Here is a 23,457-nt window from a genome sequence, read left to right as displayed (position 1 = left end):
GATTCATCTGGGTCCCAACAGGACGTATTGCCAGAAAAGGAATGCACCTGTAACGGAGCGAATCTCGTCATCTTCCGTATCGATTCACATGTATCCAATTCTTGTTGACGTGAACAACTAATCCATTCAGGTTGGGACCCGCACAAAGATGACAAACATGGCAAGATGTGAGCTCGTCAGATTTGTTTTCCGTGCCGGCTTCTCTGCGTACAAGACACGTAACTTTTTTAAGTTCCACATCAATGAGTCTTGAAATCCCCTCCCGCCCCCCAAAATAAATACTACCTGCCCAATCTCCCACTTACGCATGACTTCTGCTCGACCAGCCTCATACAAATCGAGATCCATTTCGTCCATGATCTTGAAGCACAATTCTCATCGTTCCTGAAAGAAACCCCCCCAACCCATAACCGCGCTCTTCATATTTCCACCTCCTGCATTGAAGCATTCTAGATTTCTCCTACCTCTCGCTTTCTTAGCCTTGAGAGCTCCGTTGTCTCCCCGATAGCTACAATAGGCGCAACGATCACGGTATTCGGTAGAATTGCCCGCCCTTTTAAACGTGCGTGCGTGCGCGGCACCAGAGGTTGCTACATGGGTACAGCTGCCTTCCCGGATTTGAGACTCTTCAAGGGGGCAATTTATTCATATGGTTGTTGGTGGGTTGGTGTGTGCTCGGATCCGAGTCCGGTCGTCGAGACCATTCGGGGCTTGTTGCTGCTTACGAATCTGAGGTGTGCTCGCAAACCGAGTCCCATTCTCCACGCCGTCGAGGTCCGTATCGATACGCTACGACCGGAACATCGGACAGATTCCTGTTCGGCGACGACGCTTGTGCTGAAGGGGTCCTTGTAAGTAGGATCGGAGTCATCGTCGCTGAGATGGGGAGACTCTTTCATGCCTAGCTGAGGCTGGGTCTCGGAATGGGATACCTCTTCCGAGCGATGATCAAGGTGGCGTTTGGGCCGGAAGTACGAGGTCTGCTCTTTCGTGTCTTGTTGTCCTCGTCCTGGTTTTCGACAAGGTTGTGAACCGGGGGTGTCAAAGCCGGTCATACAATTATGCGTCGTAGGTGGAAGCCGATTGATGAATTCGAACGCTGTGGAGAGGACTCCGAAGTTCCACTGGGAATAAGGAATTTGCTCTCGCTGTAGAATAGGTGTTGGCGTTGAAATGAGTGTTCTCGTCTTCGAAAGCAGCTTCCTCGAGGCTATTCTCCCTTTCGTTGCACGCGTGCCAATAGTGATGGAATTCGTCCTGGTGGTTGTCGTGTCCGTGAGTAGCTTTAATGAAGAAGTCTGGCTTGATAGGAGCCTGTCTGTCCACGATTGATAGCTAGCTTCCACTGTTAGGATCAGCCCGTAATTTCCATTGTGATCTCAAGCGCCGGATGGCAGAGGGACAATGGCCCTCTGTTTGGTACCGATGCCGTAACCGCAGCCCGTTTCCGTGTTCTTTGCTGACCATGGCGGTCGCGGTCTCGATTTCTCACTGCCTGACGAGTTCTGTGTTTCGCAAGGTCATTCCGAAAGGATACAGCTTTTGTCCACGCATACTTAAAGAGTTCGACATTCCTTTGCCACACTTGAGCGCCGGACATCTGCCACAATTCTATTTGGTGGTAGGATTGTCTACAATGTCTTCTAAGCCTCTCCTGTCTGATTGTACGAAAGTGTCAGAATGAGCATGAGTAGCCCATCCTGGGGGTGTTCAAGAACCCCTTTGGAGCTGCTCCATAGTACGGCAGATGAAGGTCGTTTGGATTCACAAGAGGCAGCCCCTTCCGTTGGTCCACTAAGACAGCAATTTCTTGTCATGCTGTTCCATGGGCTTTACGGACGTGTTTGTCTGCATCGGGTACCGCACATTTATGCAACGGGCATATCAGTACCTGATACTGGCTGTTGTACTCGAGCATTGCGTGTCTTCAATACCGAGAATCGCTTCAAGCCTGTTGTGGCATCCCAACTTTTAGATCGTTCGGTGGAACGATATGTGATGTCTGCTACCTAGTAGCGGAGTGTTCTAGGTTCTGAAATAGCTTTGAGCCCGCTAATGAAACCCGATTGGGTCTATTAGCTTGTGCACAAAGGTCTGTAATTCTTGGTGGTGGCGCGCAAAACTTCCTCAATTACTGGTAGCACTCAGTTCCAGATATCGTTGTAAGGATATATGGACCCATGAATCTTCTCGTATCGTCTCATCATTTCAGTATTGTGATCCTCATGGTTTCATTGGGCTTTAAGTGATCATCCTACTCATCCTTTGCCCTGATCCCGGTCTGACCGTCGACGTGATCAAGGGCGTCTTTGAGTTGACCGACAGGAAGAAGTTCCCCAAACCTGTCCTTCGATTCTACTCCCCCAAGGTTCAGGTCAATGCGCTCAGATGGAAGGCTCAGTATCCTGTTCGGCAAAGCGCTTGAGGAGAGTATCTCATCTTGTTGGAAATTCTCTCATCTTCCTCAATGCTCTCCACCTCAAGGTGGCTGAGACGGAAACCCAGCTGTTGCAAAGTTAGCACTGCTCTTTGTAAACAGCTGTCTGGGTCTTAATACAGGTTAGAGGAGTATGTACGAGTGTGTAACTCCATGTACATCTCCTCTGAACTGTGGTAGGATATCTAGAGACATTGCTGGAAGTATTCATACGTCGATTCTATCAGAGCCATTTGCGACCATACAGAATGAACTCTTGGTCGCCGGCGCCGTGGCTCCATCTCGCTAGCTGCAACGTAGAGAAGTCGCTGAAATGCTTCTGGTATCATGCCTGATTGGGTCGTGAGGGTGATGCTGATCAATTTCCCGTGATTGGGGTAGGGGTCATAGTCGGTTGTGCCTTGGTCTAGGTCCAGATATTGCATCTTGGCTAAGACTCGGTATAAATTGCTCATTGAGGATCTGGCATTTTGACTCTGCGAGTCTGTGGATCAAGTCATGATGTCGTCGTGCGAGTAGTGAGATGATGAGTTAGCTGTTAGCCTGTAGCCACACGGATGAGAATATCAGGGATGCGTTGCCAATGAACATCGTAAGAGGTCTCTTGTAGCATACGCTTTATGAAAAAGAGATGTTGTACTTCAGGTTCGGGGATTCTTTTCTTATGGTATCTGCCCAGGAGAATGCCAGTTGATGGGACTTTAAGGTTGGAAACACATCAAAAGGCTGCAGACCGCCAGCCAGACAGTGAGACGTTTTTAATTTGAACAGATGGTTTGAGATGAATAGGGGGCATTTTTGGCGGCGTACATTGTAGACAGGTAGTTGGCGGTTGGGAGTTCGTAGGTGTCAATGAATTACCAGGCATCAGCTGCCAGTCTGGGCGCAGGGATGCAATGCTGGCTGTAAGTCTGAGACCAGTGGCTGTTTCCTGCGCAGTAGGTGCAGAATCCGAAAGTTCCGGGTGCTGGGCCAAATCATGGGGCCGGCCCCGGAAGATGCCCTTGTGGCTTGCGCTTTGCCCCTACTTGTATCGGTTAGGAATTTCCACCCCACTCTTTCTTACCGCTGTCACAAGACACCGCGTCATTTGGTTTGCTCACCTGCCCTCAATCTCTCCTACTCACAACAGCAACGCACACCCCGACATCAACACGCTCAACCTCATCTAGAACGCAAGAATCACTCAGTCACCATGGCCGAAGACAATGAAGAACTCAACATCAGGCAGCCCGAGCAGACTGACCAGAACGAAGAAGCCACACCAGACCCCTCCGCCCCCCCAGAAAAGAAAGGTAGTACAATCGGTATCATCCCTACCTTCATTCTTCTGTATTCTACCTAGCTCATTCTTTTCCTCTTCTTCACTTAGGCTCCATGTTCTCCGCCCCCGGCAACTTCGGCAACTCCGCCGGCGAGAAGATCCAAGGCACCCTGGGCAAAGTCGGAGGACCTGTGGGCAAAGGGCTAGAGACTATAGCGGCTCCTGTGGGTGGATTGATTGATCCCCTTGTGGGAGGGTTGTTTAGGGCGCCGGAGACCTTGAAGAATGCGACGCAGGAGTCTGAGAAGGTAGATCAGCATAATGAGGAGCTGGAGAAGCCGATTGCGGGGCAGGAGCAGACGGGGGGTAATCCTTTGGGGTTGAACTCCTGAATCAAGGCGCGCTAGGAGGATATGGAAGTGAGTAAGGAGGCTCAACAATAGGAGTGTATATCAAGAGATTGGAAAGCTATGTTTATACAGTGCGGTGAAGAGAAGCTTTGAGATCTCTGGGCATATCTTCACTTTCGCTATTTGGACGGGTAAAAGGATCTTTAAATCCATTCATTGTTCTGTTGTTCTTTCTCGGTGTCATCAAGTCTAAGCCGTCTTTCTTTTCTCCCTCCACGACCATTTCCACGTTGGTCTCACATTACACTCCAGCTTCTCTCCGTGAGAGCAAGCTGTGGAAAACCATGACGGCGTTAGGAGTAGATATTACTCTTTACCTTGGAAAAACGCACTGTTGTGAGCTAGCGCTCAAGTCGACGATGGATCCGGAGCCCCCGGATCTCCACTGGGTCGCTCGTCACGGTCGTCGAAGTTGGATGTCGCAACCTCCCAGACTGCACGTTGTCCCATGCCAAGAATTGCACTCTCGCCGAACTTTACCTCGCACGTCTCGCCTATTTCTGTACTGCTGTCTAGCTCGAGCTTCAAGTTCTTGCTCTTGTCAGACGCGAATTCGCATGTGCCTTTTCTCTCACTGCCATGGCCACCATAGAGAGATCACGATACGTCACAATACCAGGAGAGACAGCGCCAAATTACAAAGTAAGTACAGAGGAGCAGCGGGCGGAGCTCTGGACGAAAGAGGTTCGATTCGAAACATGGGCCGGGTTCTATGCAAACTAGGAGAAGGAAGCGCGCTCTGCTGGCTCGTTTCTCGTTTGCTGAATTCACATTTCCTGGCCTATGATCCCATTTTCTCAATTTCTGCTCAACTTCAATAGCGGTCTTATGTATGCCCCTTTGCTCGGGGCCGCTGCTTTCTGCGTGCAAAAGGCCCCTCGAGAGCTTCTTGGCCCAGGTAGAGAAGTTTTGAAAAGCGCTTGGGTACACGAAACGCAAAGGACAACTAATTCAAAGGCGCAGGTCGGAGGATACAATTCAACCTTGCGTTTGAGGGGGATATCAAAGAGCTGAGGACTACACCGGCAAGCCACGTCATGACGATTTATATGCCGTTGACGACCCAACTGCTGTCAGTCAATTACTTTCCCACAGGCAGCCAAGATCAATGTGCCTAGTCTGGGGATCCCATCGCTGAAAGAGCGCACTGACATTCAAACTGAGACTCAATCATAGCAGCAGAGATAGACTGGGAGAAGGGTATCCAAAGCCTGAAGATCTCGTACGAAGCTCATACCACTCTGCTAAAGAACGTTTACCGAAGACAGGATGAGGCCTCCGCAGACTTGAGTGTGCCTAAAGAGGGTCTAACCGTGTTGCAAGAAAAACTCGATCTGTTGCACCGTGAACGGGCCGGGACATCAATCAAGTTGGAGGAACAACAAAACATCCTCGAAGCCATCGAACCAAACACTGAATTCAATAAAAATGAAGCTGGCGACAACAGATACTCAGCGTGAAGTCAAAAACTCCAACAGCTCTACTACGGCTCCGGCTGTTACGTCCAATTTAGTCAGTTTGGTGCTTTCGGGCACGATGCTTGCTTCAACCCATGCGTTCGCTATGCGGGCACTAGAAATATCCTCAATTGCTAGTAGTTTTTAAATTCGGGTCACTCCTACTGAGCGGTCCATCACCCAACTGCAAGCAAGCCCTCCCGGACCTGCGAAAAAAGAGGAAGAACCGTTTACTCGTGGCACCGTTGCAACACCAGAAGCCGCTAAGTCAGTCCCATCTTTCGGGAGTCCAGGAGAATCGAATCCAGACAGTGACGTTTTGGGAAGGCATCTCCACAGCCAGTCCAGCTCGCTTGCAAAGATAGTCGAGCAACCCGAACGCAGCCGGGTTCGTCACTAGGATTCGCTCTGGGGATCATCACATAGCTCACCAAAAATGGAAACGCAGCTACGTGTATAGAGGCCCAATCTGCCGTAAGAGCTCACGGGAACGCTAGGAGCCAGACACAGCGCGTCTGGTTGGTGAAGAACATCCTTGCTTTTACTCAAGGAGATGTGACCGTCACAAAGGATGACCTCCATAGCTGGCTCGAAAAAAGATACCCTGAAGCAGAGGATTTCAACATTCCTGTAAGATATATCAATGCTGGTTGTGAGATTCAAATTTATGTGTAGCACGCGGTACAGGCCAAGAATGACAGAATCACCTTCTATGCCCCTGAAAAGATACCATATGAATCGGTTAGGTAAGTCTTACTTCGCACCACACTGAATGTCGTTAATGGAGAACTTTGACAGCTCTTGGTACTCGGCGTTTTCCTCGACCTCGTCTTCAAAGAGCCCGGGGACGAGGCGGTACTAGGGGCATCAGGCATTTCAGTGCCTCGGCACCTCTTGATGCGAGAGTTTCGGAACAGTTGGACGATGGGCACTATTCCTAGAGGTATTTGAACAGCACAGTTTATTATCCGGCGAACCGGAAAGCCGACTAATGTGCCGCCTTTTAAGATGCAGCTGGATAAAAGTCTGCTAGACGACCGGTACTTTTCTAGAGCTGCTCGGGTTCGTCAGGGCATTGTTGCCAAGTACTATACGCATGCTGATTGCATGGAATTCGATCTTTTGCGCTAGCCTTAGTCTCAGTCTTCATCAAATTGCACACTACCCTATGCACCAGATGGTGATATGTATCTTCGTGTGATGATACTTGGAAGGTCCTAAGTCTTTTTTGGAAAGGATTTTCAACACCTTTCTCTTCCGAGAAATCCTTTGATCTGACCGGACTCCCCACGTCACCATTGATAGTGACAGTTATCTGGCCTAGTAACCATCGATAGATTGACAAAGGCTTGAGTGCTATTATTTTTAGACACTCTCGACTGTCGGAACGTTGGCGCAGCCCACGGTCCCTCAGCTCGTCTTGCGCCAGTGGGTTCGATTTTGTGGGAAGCTCTACTAGTACCATATATCAAGTATCTCGGCTCGTCCCTACTGTGCAAGACGCATTCGTGCTTGCCAAGTCGGAAGGTGTCTTTTTAACACCCTCAGATCCAAAGGGTGCGCGTGTATAACAAGCGAGGAAGCGAGATGAGATATTCGCGCATAAGAGTATTCCCAATAGGATTTCCCATCAACCCTCCAGTGCATTATCATTGGGCATCACGAGCATCTTTCCTTAGTGCCGAGTATGCTCCCTTCCTTGATCGCCGTCATCTTTCTCCTCGCCCCCCTTTTCGCCTCCCCCTCATCCCTCCCTCCAAGTCTTCTACCTCTTCTGCCCTCGAATTCCACTCTCAGCTCCGCCAACCTCACCGCCCGCATGAACCAGGTCAACTGCCGCCGCGACCCCGAGTCCCGACCCCTGAGCGACTTCTCAACCTGCATCCCCTCACTCTTCCGCCTCTACGCCACGCCCCGCATCCACCGTCCCGTCGTTTGGGACCCGGGCGATTTCAAGCAGTGGGGGCCGGAGACGGATCTTGGTGGCTGCTACATACTGGTCGACGGTGGGGGTGGGAGGGATGTGTTTTCGATACAGACGCTGTTGGGGCCGGCGGTTTGGGCGCTGGGGAAATGCTTTGTTGGTGAGGTAGAGAGTAGGTATCTTTTGGCGAAGACGAGGGTCGGGCCGAGGAAGGATTGGTTTGTGAGTATTGTGTTGGAGGTATCAGGAGTGGCGGTGGGGAATGGCAGTGTTTCGTAGGAAGAGGGAAATGGCTAGTGGGGATTAGTGCTGGATGGGGCCGTCGGTGTGGTAGGCTTGTGGGTAAGGTAGTAGATGCTGGTCTTTGATTTTTGGAAGGCCTATTTTCATTGTCAGGAAGTACAAAACTATCTGTGCTTGAAGTGCCGCTATAGCCACTATCCCCTTTAGTTTCGACACTAGAAAGCTAGTTTTTGATCATCTCATGCTCGACGGGAGCAAAAAGGAAACCTGGCGGCTGTCTTTGCGATTGGGGCCTCTGTGTGGTGAGGATTTGGACGATCGACTGAGCAATTTTCATGCTTACGTGGCTTCTGCGGTTCAGGAAATTCTTCTCTACTATATAAAAAGAACTGGTCATACAAGCATGATAGGAATGCTGTCAACCCAGAGCATAGCTGCCGGCATTAGTGACAGTGCTTACTATAACATCCGGCAAAATCACTCACTGGAAGTGCTTTCCACACTGGAAATTCAGCCTCTGCAGCTCATTGAACCTCGGAGCCTGATTGGTGAGTCTTTAAGATATCGAAACCTCCACCATTGAAGTCTTATACATCTATTTCCGGCTCTCCCCTGTGCTTCTTCTCACTCTTCGCAACCACTCTTGCGGCTTCCAACAGGCCCTGCCAGTCCATTCTCTTGCTCTTAAGCTCCATCGTCACTGTCTTGATACTCCTCCTCATCATCTGAATCGTCGATAACATGCTCGGTTATATACACAACCAGAGCGAGCCAGCTCGGAGAATAGTCACTGATCGAGTAACCCCAACTGCCATCAGCGGTCCGCCTCCATTCCGACCTCCTCCAAGCCGCTTCCGTGCGTACGTATCCGTCTTGGGTTGGAAGGGGCAAATCGATATGAACTCCGAGGTCCATAAGCTGGTCATATATCCATGCTTTGCCAATCCTCCTCGCTTTTGCCTCTGACAGGTATGTACCGAGCACTCCACAAGGCTGAACAGCGGTGGGCGAGACATCATGGTTGACAGCGAAAAAAATGGGTGTGCCGTCCAGGAGTGTGACCTTGTCAACCCACATCGCTGCATCATAGGTCAGGACGTAAACCTTTCGTGATGAAGTTGTGGGATTAGTGATATCCGCGTCGGAAGGTCTAGGGGAGGTCAGGAGGTCCGAATTTATGTAGGCAGAGAATGTATCTGGCGGGCTTGTGGAGTCGCCTGTAGAGGCAAGATCCCCTACGGAAATGTCAGCTGCAGGTGCTTCGTGATGTTGCAGGAGGCGAGTCAGGGCTAGTTACCTGAGTCCATGCTGCTGGTGAATGATCCTGGATGCTGAGAGAGGTTGAGAGGTCTTGAGTTGCTGGGGCTCATCGTCTGAGTCGTTCTTGTTGTTTCTAATGTTGGTTGATGTGACAGAAGTGTTACAGAGAATTTGTAGGTCCTCATCATGTCTCTGACGACTAATCGACGACTAATTGACACCAATTGACGACTAACAACACCCAGAAGGACAATTTCCGGTAGTTTCTCCAGTGGTTCCGTGACCGTGGTCGTGCCTTGATCACGCCGGACTATTCTAAAATGGTACTATAAAAAACAAATACACATGGACATGGACGACTGCACATCAATCTTCATGGTCCTAGGGTGTCCACCGTTCAGGACTTTCCTTTTTCAAAATCCTACAAATGGAAGTGCTCCTCATTCAAGCTACGAGCTTGATGGCTAGGGATCGTCAAGGAGATTCTGCTAATCCATCTCCTGTCTGCTAGCATTAGTTACACTACTTACTTTGACGTAGAAAGACCACTGATCGAACAATGCTTCTCAGTTTCGTCGACTCGATCCTGCAGCTTAAAATTCGCAGCCTCAAGTACGTCTGAGTCTGGTTTCTGCATCTCTGAGGAATCAGAGTCGTCGCCAGATTTCCGGAAGAAGCGCTTCCAAAGCCAACAAAGCAAGTATCCGTCCATGGTAATATACTTCAAAGGTCTTAGAAACCCTTGAAAAATTCTCGAACTCTTCTTCGAGCCAGCTTCGATTGCTTGCCGTTCACGGGCTGTGAAATGCGGTCGGCCTTTGGCAGCATCAGCTTCGAGGAGACCGCGCCATTTCGATATGATTCATGAGTGGAATTGGTGAAGGGTCAAGGGTATGATCAACAAGGACGTTAAAGACTTTTCTTGCATTTCCCTGTTGCTCTCCCATCTGATACTTTCGTCATGTGCTTCCGACATCCGCGTTCAGCCGGCGGGCTGCATCAACGTGGTCATTGTGTTGGTCGGGATCCGCAGAAGCCCAGTATCTACTTTTCCTCATTGATTCGATGATATAATCCGCAAAGAATCTCTGGGCCGTGAATCTCGTATTCTAGCCTCGACGTCGCAAAGTGCTTGAAGCTGCGGACAAACTCGCTGTTTGCCTCGGTACCAGGAGCTTTCGGTTAAGATGTGTGAGTCATGTTCCTTGTGTTGCTTAAGCGGGATGCACTGAATTGCTGTTGAGACCTGTGGGCCGTATCCCTCACTTTGCTGATACTGAGAGGCATGTATTGCGAGAGCAAAAAGGAGGATTCGTAAGCTAATCGGCCCAATCTCCCCAGGACCCGCACGAGCTTCCTCTTCGTCTTCTCCATTTTTATGCTCAATGGGTATGCCACCTGACTGATTGCCAGGCTTCCTTCTTGGTGCTTTTACTGGGTGTCTTCGAAGGAGTATGTTCACCAACCGGACCTGCATGGCCTTCACCTCCGCTTTCTTCATCCGAGCTTCAGACTAGTGACTTCGATAGCTGTTTAGGCTTTATAGGCGGATGGAGGATTAGTTTTGACTTCTTTCTGGGTGTATTGATGGTGCTATTGGTGATGCTTGTGGTGGGTAGTGCATTACCTGTTGCTGCAAGCACACTGGAGCCTATTATATCTTCCACATCTTCGGATTCGTCTTCCCCACGTTCGTTATCTTGATGCACGCATTTGAAACCCAGGACGAAGTACCAAGTATTATCAAGGGTGTCTTCGTGGCTAGGGCGGCGTTTGTATTTGTCGAGACCCTCCTCCCCACACAGCATGTGGATCCCTTGATACCACTTGTAGTAGTATCCTTCATCTCCTTTTGTTGCAACACAGCCATGGCGATCTTGGACGTAGCCAGCGTTGCTGTCAGTGGTGGGGTAGTACCTTGTCGAGCTTCGAATGGACTGCAAGCGATCGACAAGGAACGAAGTGGCCAATCCCATGTTGAGGAGTTGAAGCCGACAGCAAAGAGTTTCCGGAGACAGTAATTCAAGGAGAAAGAGCATGAGACGGCGAGATCAAGTCAAGCATCGCAAGAGACTTCGTGATGAGTCACAAAGTTGTGTGGCTGGCTCTGGACGCAAGGAAGATATGATGCTTAATTGTGCAAGGGCAGAGATTCCATAGTCTCGACAGCTATCTCGCGATCAACACCGTTAGTACCATTCGGCGCTGTCGTTGCTGCTGGGTTCTCAACGCAAAGAGCGAAAACAATCGCTCGGTAGCCAGCGGCCCCTAGATTCCTGCACCAAAGAGCACACTATCAAGCCCACACGTGAAGTATTTATGATATATAAAGAACCAAGTGACATTTGACTGGCGAGTGAAGTATGTTAGGAAGAGAGAAGAGGTCCCCATCTGGGTGTTTTATATTGTTTCCCCTAACGAATTTTCCCGCTAAGCCTTACATGGTCTTAGCTCTTCTTCTAGTGTGTGTTGTAGATCACTCAGAGTTCACAAGGCCTTTCACGCCTTGTCCCGTTCTTTTTAACCTTTTCCAGATTATAAATCAGTCACCATTGGTATCAGATATCTTAATCGTAGTCGTCATTCCATCAACTCGCTTGCCAAGAAGAAGGCTCCGAAGATATCGTTTAAATATAGTTGCTTGAACTCCCAAATAATGTTGTACGTGACTGATAGAAGTACCCGCTTTGCAAAAGGCGTGTCGTTGACCCAGCTCCCAACGAACGTCCTCGAAGATGACATTCCCGGCGAGCATCGCCAGCATCAGTGCTGGAGACACAAGTGATGCTGATCCCGATGAGATTCGTGAACCACGTCCTTGGAGCCTATCTATGTGTCCAAATACCAAAACGTGCCAGTGTACCCCAGAATCTACCTAATAATCCTCGAACGGACGGTGTATCCCTTTCAAACCCATTGCAGCGTATTTCAGGACGTCGGAAGTCGATACCGTAAAGGATTTGCCACTCGCCTCTTGCTTGGCATACGTACGTAACATTCGACCGCCGGCATCAACGCAAAGGTTAAGCTACTTACGAAAGGTGCCAGGCGGTGCCGACGAGACGAGAAAGAAAAGAAGACGAGACGAGACTTACCGTCTGCCTCGGAGTCTACGTACGTATCCGATGATGTATTTCGAATCGCACATGCCTCGAAGTCCACGTCCATTCTTGGTGCCGTTCGCCTCCTTCCTTGACTTGGCATATGTGAATCATTCATCCATTCTTCCACCACTTCGTACCTAAACTATTCCCACTTTCAGCGCTACCCTGCCCTCATCAAACCTCGACAAACCCGGTGGGGAAAATACGACATGGCGAGGATCGAGCTGGTTCAAGTGCGTGGGCACGATTACCACTAGCTCGATCGATTGATCGATCCTACCTGTCTGTATGTTGTGATTGTTCTTGACGCTGAGGCTACAGATATGAGCGATGCGAATCGTGGGACCACGATTCTCGTCCCTCGGTCCCCTGTATCTGAAGAAACTTTTCTAAATTTTGTTCGTTGAAAGTTGGCGTTGCGTATGTATGCCCTGCAAGCCGGGCCGGGCTCATAGTGAAAGCATACTGAGACTCTGACGGAGATGAAAATGAATGAAATGAAGGTCCCTTGCTTACGCAACACAGGGATATGTGGGGTTTGCTGCGGACACGTTTTTCCTGTGTTGACATGTGTCTACTTACTCTGACGACTATACACAGCTGTGAGACCCGCTCCCACTGAGGCGAGTTCAAAACTTTTCAAAACGCCAACACGCCTGCATCCATGCCCATGCTTTTCCCATCCCACCCGATCCATAATGCTTTTCATTTAACATTTCCACCTCACCGACTAAAAATCCCATACCTCCCCATTCCCATCGCCCCCCCCAACAGGATCGCCACGGGCGGACTCATCCTGAACCACGCCCCGCCCACAAACGCCGTGCCCGTAATCGCCACCAGCCATGGATCCGTCCCCAGCGGGCTCCCGCCCTGAACCTCCGCCGTCAGATACCCGATCTGCCAGAGTTTGTACACGGCCGTGAACACGAGCCCCACGGCCGCTGCGTTGACGCCTCGGAGAATGGCGAGGAACCATGCTTTATCTCTCAGTATGCGCCACAGGCCCATGAAGCCTACCACGATGAACAGGCCCGGCGCGTACATTGCGACGAAGGCGATCAAGGCGCCGAGGTAGGATGGGACGGGCGTGCCGGCGACGGCGAGGGAGCCGAGGTAGACGGCGAAGTTGAAGTTTGGACCTGGGAAGGCTTGGATGACGGCGAGGCCGAGGAGGAAGTCTCGAGGGGACACCCAGCCGGGGGAGACGATGTATTCGCGGAGGAGGGGTATGACGACGGGGCCGCCGCCGAAGATGATGGTGCCGGCGAGGTAGAGGGAGGAGAAGAGGGAGAAGGCTTGCGTTGTGTGGCGGAAGATGGCGTGGAGGGTGATGGTTAGGATGAAGGTGATGAGGAAGAAGACGATAATGCTTGTGCCTAGGGGCCAGGACATGGAGGAGATGTCGCTTGTTGACGAGACTGGGGGTTTCTTGGTGCGGTCGTCGTGCTGAGGGTTTGCTGGGGGATAGCGAGTAGGGGGTTGAGGAACTGGTCTTGGGTGTCGGAAGGCGAACTCTGAGTTGACACTTCCTCGAGTTGAGTACGCGGGAGGTGGTGGTGGCAATGGTTTATCATACTCTGCCGAAGACCGAGAACTGTTGAACCAGGACCCCTGCTCCAAGTCCTCAGACGTTATCCGCTTCTTCTCGTCTTCTCTTGGCTTTTGCCTCCGGAATACCTTTCCAACCTTTTGCGGGTATCCTAGATCCCATACGAGGGTTGTAACTCCAGCGCCAACCATGATGATTGGATAGTACCAGAGCGCCGTGTAGAGCATTCCCATTATTCCTCCGAGATATACCAGAAACCTTGTGAGCTTGTCGGTGATGGCTCGTTCGGATAGTCGCACAGCAGCTAGAGCAATGATGCCTACGGTCGCTGCATTGAGACCAGATAACAACGCATATACGGGTTCCGGAAGGGTGCTGCCAACTTTTGATATGCCCAATCCCAAGCTATACATGCCCAATGCGCCGGGAAGACTAACGCTACTGTCAGCCATGTATACCTCCATGACATGTTGTTGTTCAAGAGTACCCACCAAAAGATTGCGAATGCAAAGAATCCGGCAAGAAACCCGCTATGAATGGTGTTGATACAGAAGAGCATTTTGGTGCTTGCCGAACCGGGCAACGCTTGACTGATGGCAAATATTTGTTGGTACTTAAGGCTTATTAGCGTACAAGACCCGTGTTCGCAGTAAATGCTCGCACCATTGGTTCATCGATCCAACCTAGGTTCGTTACAAATTTCTCGTGGAACTGCATCGCCGTTAGCCCGTTCACAATATCCCTTTTTTTGAGAGGATCGTCTTACAGTCTGGAACTGTACAGCAGGACCGCCAAATGCTGTGAAGCCTATATGCCAATTGGCCATAATCACATCTCGGTATCGGTTCCATATCCTCATCTTCTGGTATGGTTGTCTGGAGAAAGATACAGAATGAGAGCGCAGTAAGTTGGTGGTGCAGGGAGCATAAGCTTTTTGCAGAGACGCTTTTTGTAATGGCTGAACAAGGTGGCGAAATAGTTTTTGGCATTCTGGTATACTGGAGAAAGAAAGTGGGACATGAACGTATCGGAAACAAAAGGCAAAGAAAGGTCTTCGCACCAACACTTCTACGGTCAATTTGGTTCAACGTTCGCGTCCTCGTAAGATGACGCATCAACGCATCGATGCGAGATGACGGCTTTGATCGGTTCGAGCCCAGGGAACAAGAGCAATCGAAAATGAGTGGACAACTATCATGTGTTTCAGACGTCTGTGCATGGATCGGATGTATCCGGCAGTCCAAAGAGTCAGGGCGATCAAGGAGAAAATTTGAAAGCGCTTTGCGGGAGACAGTACAACCTCTGGTCCAGTGACATTTGACCCAAGTATTTCTTTCAGATTCCTAGGCCAGACGCATGCGCCCAGACGAACTAGGTCAATCTCATTTGGGTAACTCTTTGAGTATCCTTGACTCATCACTTGGAAATTGATTACCAGAGTTTTGCTCCATCGGGAACCGAGGCATTCTGATTCGAAGAATCGATATCCGATGAGGTGATTATCTATATCATGCTTCCCCGCAACCCCAGGTTTTCGGTTTTCTATATGCGACGTGCCCGAGCGTGCCGCCCCCAGAGCCGCTCAGCCTCATGCGCCTGCCATCGGTCCTCGGATGCCGAAAGATGGTCCGGGCGCGAACAAACAGCAGAATCTTGAAATCAGACACCAGAGTATCTACCAGGCAGAGATTCGGATCTTACCAGAATATATAGCACCCTGCCTCATGAAGCTCCAAATCAATAGTCTGCGATGCATTCCTCCTACTTCGGCGGAGACCCACTCGTAGACAGCACTGGATGGTCCTTCGACCGACGACTCGGTACTGCAATTAGATGAGGTTGTCCTAATGACGTTAGCATTGTGATTTCCTTCACTACCTGTGAAAGAGTAGCTACATCTCCGTTTCGATCTTGGACTTCCAGGCTGCTGTCGTCGACAATATGTGTGGTCATCTCAATCCCAGCCTCTTCATCGCGAAGGTCTTTCGGCCGCCACGTTAATAAACCAGCAAAGACTATGATCCAGTGCACCGAGAAAACGAGGATGAATAGGATGAATAGCATGAATCCCAGTAATAATGTCAAGTATATCGACAATCTGGGATATAGGTCAACTTAGCGCATCACGATCATTGGATAGATTATACGTTTTTAAGAGTGCTCGATCCTCGGTATCGTCCGGGGCTTTCCATAAAGATGTCTCAGACGTCCACACCAAACACTGATTCAAGAAAACGCTGTTAAGCCAGCCTTGAAAGAAGCTGACGACAGAAGCAGCTAGCATCCAAGTTATCTGAGTTCGGCGTGTTGCCAGCAGGCCCTGCTTCTCGAGGTGGAACATGGCATGACTCCCTCGGGCGTAGTCTGCTTGATGCTCAGGTCTCACGCTTTCGAACATCCCGGCGGTCATGTGGAAGGCGACCACGGCAGCGAAAGCAAGGTATAAAGGTATGTGTTTGAGTTCTTCGCAGCCGGCAAATAGCCAGAAGCTATCACTTGTGCAGTTGAAGTTCATTTTGCTAGGGCGAACCGGAGCTCTGGACAGCGGAGCTTGACGTGTCTAGTATATGAGCGGCCTAGCTAGTAAGATACAAAAAGTAACGATAGCGGAAGCCCCTGCGAGAAGTGATGACGGTAAGATTTGAATGTTGATGCTTCAAAGGAGTCGGAAAACGAGGTTCCGCAACGAGGTTCCGCAGTGAAGTTCACTGCGACTTCCCTTTTTTTCCTCGTACAGCAACCTCGGAAACCTCGTAAGGCGCAAGCACGATTCTGCGAGTTTCATCATTGGCTTACCAAACGCTTTTTGTCTGACAATCTATCTGGATTAACAGAATTTTCGTCGCATCATTCTTCCAATCCAGCTCATCATAGACCATGTCTTCCACGTCCTTGTGCTCTTAGTCGCGCAGCAAGACATCCTGCTCCAAGAAGAATACATTTCCACCGCACATGTATGTAGTGATACTGGCCTTACGCAGGCTGTTAGTTGCTCAATTGGGATCTTCCCATCCTTTCGCCCGTGACAACCACTGTTTATCACATTTCCACCGGATCAAACAATCCAGACAAGTAAGCGACCTTGGATCAGATCCTGCGATCTACTCAGGACAGCAGGGATACTCGACGAGCATCCGAAAACTCAAATCCTGGCAAGCTGTCACTGTCTCAATGCTATTCACACACATCTACGCAACAGAGACCATGCGCAAGGTATCCGGCAAATGGTTCCTAGTGGCAAATCCAAAATGAAGATTGGAGAAAACAATTCTTTAAGCCGTGAGTCTACAAGTACCCTTCGAGTCTTTTTCGGTAACTGAACTAATCACAGGTTCCTATTCAATGGCACTTTTCAATACCGCATCCATGGAAACCTGATCGAGATGAGGCGGCCAGGAGGCGACATTGAAAGCAACGGGCGATAAACACGTGTTTCAAACAGTAGGAAATGGGTGAGGCCCCAGAAGGGTAACCGGCGTAGGCTGGACCCCAGTGCTGTGAGGGACATGGCATTGGAGGAGGACATGGTAACTGCGTGCATCTGAGGCAGTACATACTACATTGAGCTCCGACAGGCATGATTATCTGGGCACAGTGTTTAAGCTCCTGACTGTCCCACGGGTAATGGATTATGGAGGTGGTGGAGGCACAGAGGCATTGGGGTTTGCGCTATGTTGTAGCCTGTAACTTGCCTCGTGGTGCAAGGAATAGTCTGCACCGGCCACCGAGGGTCCGCCAGAATAGGAAACTACAAAATAATGTAGAGGGTGGCGGGAATGGCCATCCTCCAACCGCCCATGTCGCTGCCGCGGCAGGAAGTCCGTAGGGCTGAAGCCATTACTCGTACGTCATCATGGAGAATCGAAAATTGGCATGGACGACGGAATAAAGTACTTCCCAGTAACTTCGGTAGACTTACGACGATTACCATTTGCTGTCGTCCTGGCCACAGTTTGATAGGACCAAGCTCACTCTCACCCCCAAGTCATGATTTCAATGATTGCAATGGTTTCACTCTTCTTCATCTTAGCTTTGCATCAATCAGCATCATGTCCTCCCACTGCTGCTTTGTTTAACCAGCTCTCTCACACTCTTTACCCAGCATGCGAGACACCTTGAGGACGCCTCGATCACCATCAGAGCCCTCAGCGGCCTTCCCAGCACTTCCAGCTACTGAGTTGGGCTCCATTCTGAACTCCAACACTTCTCCGGAACCACCGACAAACGGGCTAGCCTCGCCCCCGAACGGCAATGCCTCTACAACTGATACTCATGCCTCCGTAACATCCTCTCCTCCTCCGCGGCTCCTGTCCCAACTTCCATACTCCCTCCGCGACCACAAACAAAGCATTGCCGTAATATGGACACTCGCCCTCGATGCGGCAATCATACCTCTCGTACTCTTCTACCCTCTGTGGTACGACACTAGTCTTTTGCCGGCATACATATTCGCAATAACCACGGCATTAGTTGGGATGATAAGTGGGCTAGAGTGAGGTTCTCGGAGCTGGTCATTGTGAAAGAAGGAGGAGCTGAGGCCGTTTGGGGGAAAGAGGAATGGCTTTGACTTCTTCCACATCAGTTACACGACTGGGTATGGGATCAGGTTGGTAAGCTGCATTTCCGCCCACACTCGATCCTTCTTCGGCACCATGGCTGACAAGCTCGTTCAATTAGGTCGAGCTCATCGTTGGCGCCACGCCTCAACAACCTTTCATCCGCCTCTGCGCCATGCCTCCTCCCTCCTTCATCCTCTTCATGGGCGGCGCGCTCCTCCTCTTCTCCATCTTCCAAGCCTTCCACATACCCGATCCTTTTGAAAAATGCTCACAGGAGAAAAACGCTCCAGCGCGTCCAGGAACCTACATGATCATCGAAGACGTCATGGCAGTAGACACGGACGTGGGAAGGGCCTACCGGAGAGCGATCAATGAGAGATACGAGGCTAGTCCGATGTTCAGGAATATGCTGCGTCAACTGAATATATTTTAGCAATACTGGCACTTTGTGTGGGGGCGGGGGTGACGGCGGCGGTCGTGGATAACAGGGTGCCGCAGATTGTTGTATATGGTATAGGTATGGCCATGGCAGCGGTATTAAGTTAGAGAAGCATGCTAGCCATGTGACAGGGTGGGGTATTCCTCCACTTTGGGTAGGCATATGGGTGCTGGTCACGATACAATGGGTGCAAAATGCATTGAGAAGGGAAAAAGCAGCATGATGTAAACAAGACAGAGTATGACCAATACAAGTCGTTTGTATTCAACCCGTAGCATCTTCGTCACTCTGGGTGCTCCATCGCCGGTGTGCCCCACCGCTAGAGCCAAACAAATCGCAACGGGCTCCCTGTTATGCCTCTTCCTCGTCTCTTTCTTCAAATGGGGAATAGAGCCCGGTTCGCTCTTCAAGTCGCAACCTCGCAAAGCAGCTGGATGTCGGGTTTTCTGAGCAATCTTCATGCTCCGTCACAGCCCTGCCTGTCATCCTAGGATACTTCAATCAGTCAGCGGGAAGTTCCATACATCCGTCTAGACGCTCACATCAGCGCCAACGGTCCCGCATTCTTCTTCTCCCTCATCTGTGCACAACATTCTTCTCACAATGCCCAGGCTATCGACCGCTGGTGTCACCGCTTCTGCCGCAGTCGTGCCCGTTCGAATTAGGCCTGGTGGACCAGGAATTACGGAACGAGGAGCAGGCCGGGCGATGACGGCTTTCTCGCGAAGCAGCAGCCTGCATTTCGCGAAGCAGGGCTTGGGTGTATCTGAAGGTGTCAACGGAATGGATTACATGTAATTGCCATGTCAACGCACAGTTTGGGAGAGGAATCGTCGTGGCTATGGTGGCTAGACAGCCAACTGTGAGAAAGACGATGTGAGAACGCATCCCCTCGATTGTTGCAGAAGGTTCCGTGTCTGCGGCATTGCGTCTGAAGTATCAGTTGCAAGACACTATTGCTGCTACGACAGTGGCTTTTCCAAAAGTGGAGCTCACCCAAGTTTTGAAAAGCGAGGTGTGAGCAAGTTTGCGACACTGAAGCCAACGCACCACAATCTTTGTGATTCGAAGTCGCCTTTGATAGATATCTTCGTCCATGCTCCGTCTTCTCCAGGATATCTTCGGGGAGAAAATAAAAAGCACCGCAACACCATTGTACCAGCGCCATTAGCCACAGGTTTTAAAGTTCCGTCGAACGGTGTTGGCGAGGGCTTAGGTTCGAATCCCATACGACGCATGTTGGTTGTGGTCGTGTGGTTGGGAGTATTTAGTTTGTACCGAATTAATTGACTTGTAAGGTAGTATTTCATTATAAAGTAGTATCGCATATAAAGTATGGTTCCAAATGACTATTTTGAAACCACTGGGGGTTTGGTCATATAAAGTAGGTATTTCTGAGACGGTACATAGATTACTTAGTCATCTACATAGCCAATCAAGTACCCACTCCAGTTGCCATGCTTCTACCACCACTGTTCGTCATCCTCGCCCGTAGAGCCTCTTCGTCGTAGTCCATGCAGTAGGTAGGCTCGATACCTGTAGAGATAGCCTTATTGGATGGAGGTGATGCGATTGAGGTAGTGGAAGTAGCTGAAGTAGCTGAAGTTGAGCCATTGATGGAGAAGATACCTGAGAAACACGTCTTGACGCGGATCAATTTGGTAGGTAACACGCTATTCATCCCTGTTTCTCAGCTTACTAACTAGCGGCGACATGTATAAAGTCCTACTGGCATATAACGCTGTTTTGCATATAAAATACGGTTATAGTGGTGGCAAATACCATCGACACCATATAAAACTGCTACCTTATAAGTCAATTAATTCGGTATTAGATTCGATTCTTAATAGCGCTAGTGTAATAGTATTACGATGCTTTTTATTTTCTGGCAGCGTTATTAGTTATAGATTTTAAAGTTTTATCGAACGATGTTGGCGAGGGGCTCAGGTTCGAATCCTATACGACGCATTAATTTGTGAAGCGAAATATTCCCCGTTGTTTATAGTTCGAGGGCGGATACCTGTTGGTTATAATCGTATTGTTGGGGATATTTAGTTCGTATTAAGTTCGATTCCTAGTGGCGCTGGTACAATGATGTTGCGGTGCTTTTTATTTTCTCGGGGGACCGTCATGCTTTAATAGAAGTCTATGGGACTGACTCAACCCTTTACCCTTACTACCCACTGAGTGTGAATCATTACCTAGAAAGGTTTCCGATGATGGGATCAATTCTCGCATCACTGACCCTCTGGTTGAAAGATTTCGATGATTGCTTGCGACGTCTCGTTTCGCGACAGCATTCAGCACTATGGAGCACGGGCGTGCAATATCGTCAAGCGAATACCGACTACCATGCCTTTGCATCTCAAATAGCCATGTCGGACCTATTCTGCTTTCCAGGACCTCCAAGACGAGAACCGGCTAGGACGCTCTCGTACGGACCTCATCATCATCACCATGAGGTTCACCAGTCCAACCTCTTTAACCAAGGCTTCAGACCTTGCCAACAAGAATTCAGCTAATGGTCATCTCCAATCTCGAAAATCATCTCACGCATGTGCCTCAAAACCACAACCCGCGAGTCCGGGTTCTTGATCAAAACCTCCTGGCCGAAGTTGTCAAATTTTGAGAAGTGCCCGCTCGTATGTCGCTTCGAGCTAGGTTCCTGAGTGGGTCTCAAAGAACGGACAGATAGAGCGTGCGGTTTCCGTAAGAGAAATAGGCTGCGGAGCTTCTTCATTGTGGCTTCAAGCCATAATGTCACCAGTGAGTGCAGGAAGTGACCGGACACTTTAAATTAGCGTGGCAAGTCCAAGAACTTCGAGATGAGAATTCTTGAACAGATTATTTTGATCACGAACTTGTAGACCAGATGTGAAGTCGCAAAGTGGCCCGCAAAGATTGATACTCGAAAGCAATTTTGCGAGGACTTATCTGCATTGCGATAGAGTCAAAACCCCCGATGTGCAGTTCTCACGAGGATCAAATCTCGACGTGTCCGATGGTGTTACGCTTTCACTAATGGGATCAAGGTACTCTCGTTTTAAATGGCCATGAAGGAGCTCCGCGGTTTCCTGGCCTTGCAGAAAGATCCCGCTGAGTTTCTGGTTCCTTGACACTGATACGATAAGGATGGATGCATTGAGAAGGGACCATCTAACATTGACTTCGAATTACATAGATACCACAGCTTAGCGGAACCCGCCCTGTCATCATTAATTGCATGAACACTGGACATCAAACGGACAATGGGCTTGCAGAAGAGCATTGGACTAACATCATCTACCTTGACGTCAAGACTTAGAATTCACGCTCGTGTTAAAATTAACAGATTCTACATATGCAAAACATACATAAGCTCTGCATCTACCCACCCGGCAGGCCCCTCCAAACCACCCCCCCCCCCTCCGGCTGCGTCATGTCGCTCCCATTCGCCTGAAAACAACCATTCGGTTAGCTGGATCATCTTCCCAAAGCGCCACCGCGATCCCCGACCCACGCTGCGCTTCTGTGCCCTGCGCCCATATACCCGACCAGGTTCTTCCCCTCTGTCCCGGCAGTTGCGTAGCGGCGATGGCAATGGAGTGTGTGTTCCTGGTAGCGGAGGAAGGACCCAGAATGGCAGAGGGAGGAGTTGGTGCGGACGGAGAGGGGGATCGGGATCTGTGATGGAAACGCAATGCGTGAGAGGCGAGGAGAGGAGGTGGTGCTTTCGTGTGGGCGAGAAGGCGTGCCTTGGTTTCGAGACCCGAGCGGGATACTCTACATGTCGCGGTGGTATTATTGTTCCCCGGGTTCAGGTTCGAGTCGATCTGATGTGGTTACGGCCTCATTTGATTCTGCTCATGCAAAAGGTACAGCGACGCTTTTTTCTTGCGCATCTGCTGAATTCGATGTCATTCCCGCATCGCTGTTGCTACTTGGAACGTACGTAGAACCCGCAGATGCTTTCTTGTCGCCTAGGCGGAGGACCAGCTCTTGCACAAGGTCGTCGTCTTTGGATCTATGTTACGGCCGTAGCCTAGCGCTCGTGTCTGTGTTGTCTTCGCCGGATGGAGTGCTAGCGTGAAGTGCTGTTGAGCCAATGGTAGAGGATGGGACCGCGAATATGCCTAGGCACCCCTTGTTCGCGGTGGACCATTTCCTCTAGAATATCCGATGAGCTGATGTAGAAAAGATGTGCCTGTTTCGCGGCAGCCTCAGTGCCAGCTACAGACACTTTTCATCACACATTTCGCTGGTATCCGTACGGTCAAAATACCAGCAAAAGTGTACTGCATGGCTGCCAGCGGCGTGCCGTTCCTCGCCCTGGACGTCACGATCGTGGGCGCGTCTCGTGCTTCGAAGCGCTGGCTCGTGGTTTGAGCGAGCAGATTTGGCCGAGCTGGTTTTGGTCGAAGGTGTAGAGATGCGAGTTTAGGCCTAGATTTGCGATGCCGGTGCTGTTGAAGGCTCATGAGACTAAGAAATCTTTGAAGGCTTGAAGTGTGACTGCTTGCGTTTGTTCCAGAGGATGTGCCATTGCCAGCTCGAAGGATACTTTATCAATATTGTGGGAAACATATGTAAATTTGCAAGCGTATCTAACATGGGGCTTACTGTCACGCAAACCCAACCGCAAGGCAATAGCCACGACCACTACCACAATGACGAATAAAAGAGCAGTAATCGATACCCAGCGGCTTTCCTTCATTCCAACGGGTTCTGCCACTGCCAGACCAGGGTATCTGGATTTCCGAAATATCTCCTTGCTGGTGTTGTAGAACCATTCTTTCTCTTCACGACTCACTGCTAGCTGAGGAGGGTAG

The 23,457-nt window shown here is 50.1% G+C and overlaps 11 protein-coding genes across 11 annotated transcripts; 4 read left to right on the top strand and 7 right to left on the bottom strand.

Annotated features, from left to right (window-relative positions):
- Positions 1–641: 641 nt before the first annotated feature.
- Positions 642–1,918, bottom strand: HO173_005236 (uncharacterized protein; the record flags this gene model as incomplete). Its single annotated transcript, XM_037307154.1, has 3 exons — positions 642–1,345; positions 1,424–1,505; positions 1,841–1,918. The coding sequence occupies 3 exons, from the start codon at positions 1,916–1,918 to the stop codon at positions 642–644; spliced, it is 864 nt and encodes a 287-aa protein (XP_037165794.1).
- A 479-nt stretch (positions 1,919–2,397) lies between these two features.
- Positions 2,398–2,862, bottom strand: HO173_005235 (uncharacterized protein; the record flags this gene model as incomplete). Its single annotated transcript, XM_037307153.1, has 2 exons — positions 2,398–2,505; positions 2,683–2,862. 2 exons carry the CDS (start codon positions 2,860–2,862, stop codon positions 2,398–2,400), a joined length of 288 nt encoding a protein of 95 aa, XP_037165793.1.
- A 770-nt stretch (positions 2,863–3,632) lies between these two features.
- HO173_005234 (uncharacterized protein) lies at positions 3,633–4,093 on the top strand (the record flags this gene model as incomplete). Its single annotated transcript, XM_037307152.1, has 2 exons — positions 3,633–3,732; positions 3,810–4,093. The coding sequence occupies 2 exons, from the start codon at positions 3,633–3,635 to the stop codon at positions 4,091–4,093; spliced, it is 384 nt and encodes a 127-aa protein (XP_037165792.1).
- An 801-nt stretch (positions 4,094–4,894) lies between these two features.
- Positions 4,895–5,571, top strand: HO173_005233 (uncharacterized protein; the record flags this gene model as incomplete). Its single annotated transcript, XM_037307151.1, has 3 exons — positions 4,895–5,009; positions 5,075–5,221; positions 5,288–5,571. 3 exons carry the CDS (start codon positions 4,895–4,897, stop codon positions 5,569–5,571), a joined length of 546 nt encoding a protein of 181 aa, XP_037165791.1.
- A 1,684-nt stretch (positions 5,572–7,255) lies between these two features.
- Positions 7,256–7,771, top strand: HO173_005232 (uncharacterized protein; the record flags this gene model as incomplete). The annotated part of the gene is made up of 1 exon (XM_037307150.1): positions 7,256–7,771. The coding sequence occupies one exon, from the start codon at positions 7,256–7,258 to the stop codon at positions 7,769–7,771; it is 516 nt and encodes a 171-aa protein (XP_037165790.1).
- A 648-nt stretch (positions 7,772–8,419) lies between these two features.
- HO173_005231 (uncharacterized protein) lies at positions 8,420–8,812 on the bottom strand (the record flags this gene model as incomplete). Its single annotated transcript, XM_037307149.1, has 1 exon — positions 8,420–8,812. The coding sequence occupies one exon, from the start codon at positions 8,810–8,812 to the stop codon at positions 8,420–8,422; it is 393 nt and encodes a 130-aa protein (XP_037165789.1).
- Positions 8,813–10,049: 1,237 nt separating this feature from the next.
- HO173_005230 (uncharacterized protein) lies at positions 10,050–10,472 on the bottom strand (the record flags this gene model as incomplete). Its single annotated transcript, XM_037307148.1, has 1 exon — positions 10,050–10,472. One exon carries the CDS (start codon positions 10,470–10,472, stop codon positions 10,050–10,052), a length of 423 nt encoding a protein of 140 aa, XP_037165788.1.
- Positions 10,473–10,503: 31 nt separating this feature from the next.
- Positions 10,504–10,971, bottom strand: HO173_005229 (uncharacterized protein; the record flags this gene model as incomplete). Its single annotated transcript, XM_037307147.1, has 1 exon — positions 10,504–10,971. The coding sequence occupies one exon, from the start codon at positions 10,969–10,971 to the stop codon at positions 10,504–10,506; it is 468 nt and encodes a 155-aa protein (XP_037165787.1).
- A 1,265-nt stretch (positions 10,972–12,236) lies between these two features.
- HO173_005228 (uncharacterized protein) lies at positions 12,237–14,510 on the bottom strand (the record flags this gene model as incomplete). Its single annotated transcript, XM_037307146.1, has 5 exons — positions 12,237–12,414; positions 12,845–14,083; positions 14,143–14,264; positions 14,315–14,362; positions 14,418–14,510. The coding sequence occupies 5 exons, from the start codon at positions 14,508–14,510 to the stop codon at positions 12,237–12,239; spliced, it is 1,680 nt and encodes a 559-aa protein (XP_037165786.1).
- Positions 14,511–15,480: 970 nt separating this feature from the next.
- On the bottom strand, positions 15,481–16,166 carry HO173_005227 (uncharacterized protein; the record flags this gene model as incomplete). Its single annotated transcript, XM_037307145.1, has 3 exons — positions 15,481–15,495; positions 15,548–15,749; positions 15,799–16,166. 3 exons carry the CDS (start codon positions 16,164–16,166, stop codon positions 15,481–15,483), a joined length of 585 nt encoding a protein of 194 aa, XP_037165785.1.
- Positions 16,167–17,754: 1,588 nt separating this feature from the next.
- Positions 17,755–19,713, top strand: HO173_005226 (uncharacterized protein; the record flags this gene model as incomplete). Its single annotated transcript, XM_037307144.1, has 5 exons — positions 17,755–18,143; positions 18,234–18,261; positions 18,329–18,599; positions 18,644–18,727; positions 19,661–19,713. 5 exons carry the CDS (start codon positions 17,755–17,757, stop codon positions 19,711–19,713), a joined length of 825 nt encoding a protein of 274 aa, XP_037165784.1.
- Between the last annotated feature and the right edge of the window lie 3,744 nt (positions 19,714–23,457).

The sequence above is a fragment of the Letharia columbiana genome, assembly GCF_014066305.1.
Source record: "Letharia columbiana isolate WasteWater2 chromosome Unknown Sc0000014_s0, whole genome shotgun sequence".
NCBI lineage: Eukaryota > Fungi > Ascomycota > Lecanoromycetes > Lecanorales > Parmeliaceae > Letharia > Letharia columbiana.
The sequence above is the reverse complement of the archived record's forward strand: the minus strand, read 5'-3'. Positions and strand labels throughout refer to the sequence as shown.